Source organism: Athene cunicularia (genome assembly GCF_003259725.1).
Source record: "Athene cunicularia isolate RWA chromosome Z unlocalized genomic scaffold, athCun1 chrZ_part3, whole genome shotgun sequence".
Taxonomy (NCBI): Eukaryota; Metazoa; Chordata; class Aves; order Strigiformes; family Strigidae; genus Athene; species Athene cunicularia.
Window position 1 is genome coordinate 6,994,624 of NW_020799144.1, and position 4,163 is coordinate 6,998,786.

General features: G+C 40.3%; 1 protein-coding gene across 1 annotated transcript in view; it reads left to right on the forward strand.

Moving 5' to 3' along the window:
• Positions 1-509: 509 nt before the first annotated feature.
• Positions 510-4,163, forward strand: part of DNAJC25 (DnaJ heat shock protein family (Hsp40) member C25) — an 8,323-nt gene continuing 4,669 nt past the window's right edge. The window contains exons 1-2 of the mRNA XM_026866589.1: positions 510-1,345; positions 3,002-3,472. Coding sequence (XP_026722390.1) covers positions 1,166-1,345; positions 3,002-3,472 — 651 coding nt within the window. The 5' untranslated portion in view covers positions 510-1,165. The remainder of the gene's footprint in view (positions 1,346-3,001; positions 3,473-4,163) is intronic.

Sequence of the window (4,163 nt, forward strand, 5' to 3'; positions counted from 1 at the left end):
CGGGGCGGGGCCGTCTGGGGCGCGCTCCGCGCACCGCTCGCTTACCGCTTCCCTGTCTTGGGCAACGGGCAGCGAAGTTACGCGGTCGCGTGTGGCGAGAAGAAAAGTCGCGGCTTCAGAAGAACGCTGAAAGGTACGTAATCCCCGCCGAGCCTCACGTGCGGCGTCTGTGTCTGAAGCGTCCATCAAAAGATCCGGCTTGAGCACCGGCGCTCTGCCCGGCCTTGGCCGCGCACGGCTCGCACTCCTGAGAGAGAGAGCGCCTCTCGCGTGTGCACCCCACGATGCGCATCGCGGGTGGCTCGGCAGCCCTCTGTGTGCACTTCGCTGCCTTGCCCCCTACCAGCAGTCAGGGAGGGGGAAAAAAGAAAACCACAAAATCCTTCAGTAGCCAGCCCAAGAGTGCAGGGGGGAGGATACAGTCCTCTTGACAGTTCCTCCGTATTTAAAATGAACCAACTAGGCTTTATCTTGAACGCATATCTTTCAACAAAAAACTAACAGTGACTTGGAGTAGCATGTGACATCTCAGGGCAAAATATGTGTGGCTTGGCAAAGATGAAACTCAGGAATGGAAGAATGACCTCTTGAGTGTTTCAAGGCTGCAAGGGAGGAGAAAAAGAACTTTTTTTTGAGATAGAAAATGAATGCAGTTGAGACTGACAAAATTCAATTTTTTCATCTCTTAATTACATGGGTGAAAATGAGAAACTCTGAGAAAATGAGAACAATGAGGTTTTGAAATGGCCTTCCATTGGGTAGATTCCAGTCCTGTAAGCTAATTCTAAAAGATTTGTGTAAAAATCTCTTAATAGGTTCTTCATCTGAAAAGCTTTTCCTGAGCCATATTTATTAACTCTAATTTATCTGGACTGAAGTTAACTGAAGTTAAAAATACTTATTATGTGGATTTCAGTTGCCTGTCTTTATTTCAGTATTAAATATCTTCATGCAGTGTGTTTACGCATTTAAGACCATGTATGTCAGATGTCTGTGCACAGATGAGTGTGAGAACAAATTAATCGAGAATATGAGGAAAGGATCAAAGATTTTCCCCAGTGCTTCATACTCTGGTTGGGCTATTGCCAATTCTATAGCAGCATGGTCATTAATGAGATGTAAAACACAGCTATAACTGAGTAAGTGAAAACAGGAGACTGAACCTATGTGTGTTTTTTGTCTCATACTGCAGGATGAAGAAATGCGTAAAGATTATGACTACATGTTGGATCATCCTGAAGAGTATTACAGGCATTATTATCACTACTATAGCAGGAGATTGGCACCTAAAGTGGATGTCAGGATAGTGATTCTAGTTGCAGTGTGTGCCATCTCTGTGTTTCAGGTAAAATTTCACATTTATGTGACACTGCTTATTGAGTTTCTGAATGGGAAGAGAAGTATCTGCAGCCCTTATAACGTGCCAGGTATTAAACAATGTCAGTGAGGAGGCCTGCTCCTGTCTGCTGTGGTAAACTGCTGTGTGGTGTCCATAACAAATCTGAAGTTGAGATCTACTGAGTAGAGTTTTGACTGCCCTTGGTACCTTTGGCAAAAGTAGAGATAAGTTTCTTTTCTTAGAAAAGTGCTTTTCTAAGGAAGTTACTTAGTTCTTCATGGCAGACTCAGAATAGCCTGTTCCTGAGCACAGGCAGGACTAGTGCTCCAATAAGCATGTGTTGGTTTGTCAAGCTGCATAAATAACTTTTTAAAGAACAATCTAATTGCAAACTAAATTCGAGACTCCATTCAGATGATAGGACTGCATATAAGGAATTTACTAATGTGTGAATCTTACATTGCAGCATATTTTAAACACCACGATAAAGTCTGGAGAGAAGTGAATTTGGTTCAGCAGAGCTTGCTCTGAAGGTGGTAGATCCAAGGTCAAGAAAACAGCCTGTTTTAGATATGAGCTTGTGCTGTTGCTGACAGATACTTAAGTGGAAGAAGATGCATAACTCTCTTCTTAAGATTTTTTAGATTACTAATTCAAAATGCCATTAAAAATACACCAAAAGTTTAAGAGATGAAGATACAGCTTATTCTGTGGTGCAGATAGCTCACATTTTAGTGGGATACTGGAATTTAAAACAAATACGTTGATCAGAATTTGAGAGCTTGGAATAATAAATTCCAATGGCGTATGCAGCCAAATACTTAATTTCCCTTCATAGGTACTTCCAGTGGCAGTTTAATTTCACCTCTTACTACTTTCTTTAGCTGTAAGAGGAGACACTCACTTTTCCTGCAGTCCAGCTGCAAGGTGATTGCAATTTCAATGTAAACTGGTTTGCCTCTCTTGCTTTCTGTTGTTTCTGCTTTTTAACCTTTGTTCAGGTTGTATAATGTGTATATGTCTGCCGTTTGTCTTGGTGAACAGTGTGAAATGCTGCTTTTTTTAAAAAGTTGCCCCAGTAAGACATGTTCACCCCAGGCACTATATTTCTGGTTTGTTGTTTGGAGGTTTTTTTCCCCTCTTTGAAATTCAGAAAAGTAGCTGGATCTTAGAGAGGGATGTTGGATCTTGTGAAGTGAATCCTGTCAGACTAATGAAATTGTAATGAACTTAATCCATGCTTGGTTAACTATTTTAAATGGGTAACAATTTTGTAATGAAATGTTCATGTACCAGCTATTTTATTTATAAATCCAAGGGAGTTCTGTCTGGCGTGGCCTAGCATTAACCTTCAGGAGACTACCATCTTGTGAACAAAACCGATCTCAACAGTGTTTGCTTGTCATTCCTTATTGCTGTATATTTGCTGTGACTCACATGTCTATTTATCTATTTTTCAGGTGCCTTACTAAGTTTGGAGAAACAATTAAAGCTTCTGCAATACTGCAGAAGTAGTACTGTTACTTCCAGTTCTTAGCCTTGCTGTAATGTAATTGTGGTTAAAGGTGTATGACAGCATTATGTTTTTTCCTGGCAAACCTCCAAATAGGAATGTGTCTGTATAAAAACACCTCTTTTACTTTCGCTGTTCTTCAATTACAGTTCTTCAGCTGGTGGAGTAGTTACAATGAAGCTATCAACTACCTAGCTACTGTGCCAAAATACCGTATACAAGCTACTGAGATTGCCAGGCAACAAGGTTTACTCAACAAGACTAGAGAGAAAGGAAAGAACAGGCGGTCTAAAGAAGAAATTCGTGAAGAAGAGGAAGAAATCATCAAAGACATTATTAAAAATAAAATAGAGATAAAAGGCGGTTATCAGAAGCCCAAGATATATGATATCCTTCTGTTTCAGATCATTCTTGCTCCTTTTTACTTGTTAAAATACATAGTTTGGTGCATTTGGTGGATTTATTGTTTCACTATTAAAGGGCAAGAGTATGGTGTGGAAGAGAAGCTGTATATCATACGAAGGTACATGAAAATGTCTCAGTCTCAGTTTGACAGCCTAGAAGATCATCAAAAAGAGATATTTCTTGAACGGCGACTGTGGATACGAGAAAACTATGAGGTGGGTAGCTCTGGTAGAAAAACTAATGTTGGTTATCCAGCACTCCCAGATTAAGAACAGCTGTTTTGAGAAGGTGTTTGAGTTGGAGCTCTGTGAACCATTGCTTCAGTTTTAGCTATTGCTTTATAAATTAAAAGCTGTTAAGATAACCACTTGGTATGTTTTCTTCAACTTCTTTTGCTCACGGACTGGTAGAAGAAAGCTTGCTGGACATATGAAGGGATTTGCTCAGTCAGGGGACATCTACCTGTGATTGTTAGGGAATCTGCATCCAAGATTTAATTGGATCTGATGAAAGGCTTTCTTGTAACAGTGTGGTATGACAAAGTTATTACAGTAGGTTAAGACTGTTTTCTAAACAGTAATAATTTGTAGTAAGAATTACCTGGATCATTTGAAACTCCTATTTCATTAGCCTTCTAAGCCATTAATTCCTAGCGCTTTTTTTAACTATCCCTTGATAGTTCTTTGTCCTTTGGTGGGACCGGGATTGTTCTTGCTGTGCTGTGTACCTACTCAAGTAAATATGGCATATGAAATACTATTGGGCACAACTGTGGCTCTTTCCATAGATAGTTACTGAATAGTCAGTATGAAACTTTTTTAAGCTTTCTGTAAGAGCCGTGAAAGAACATTAGGCACAGCGTGGAATCTGCAGTCCAGAATGACTTGGGATGCTGGGGGGGGGTGT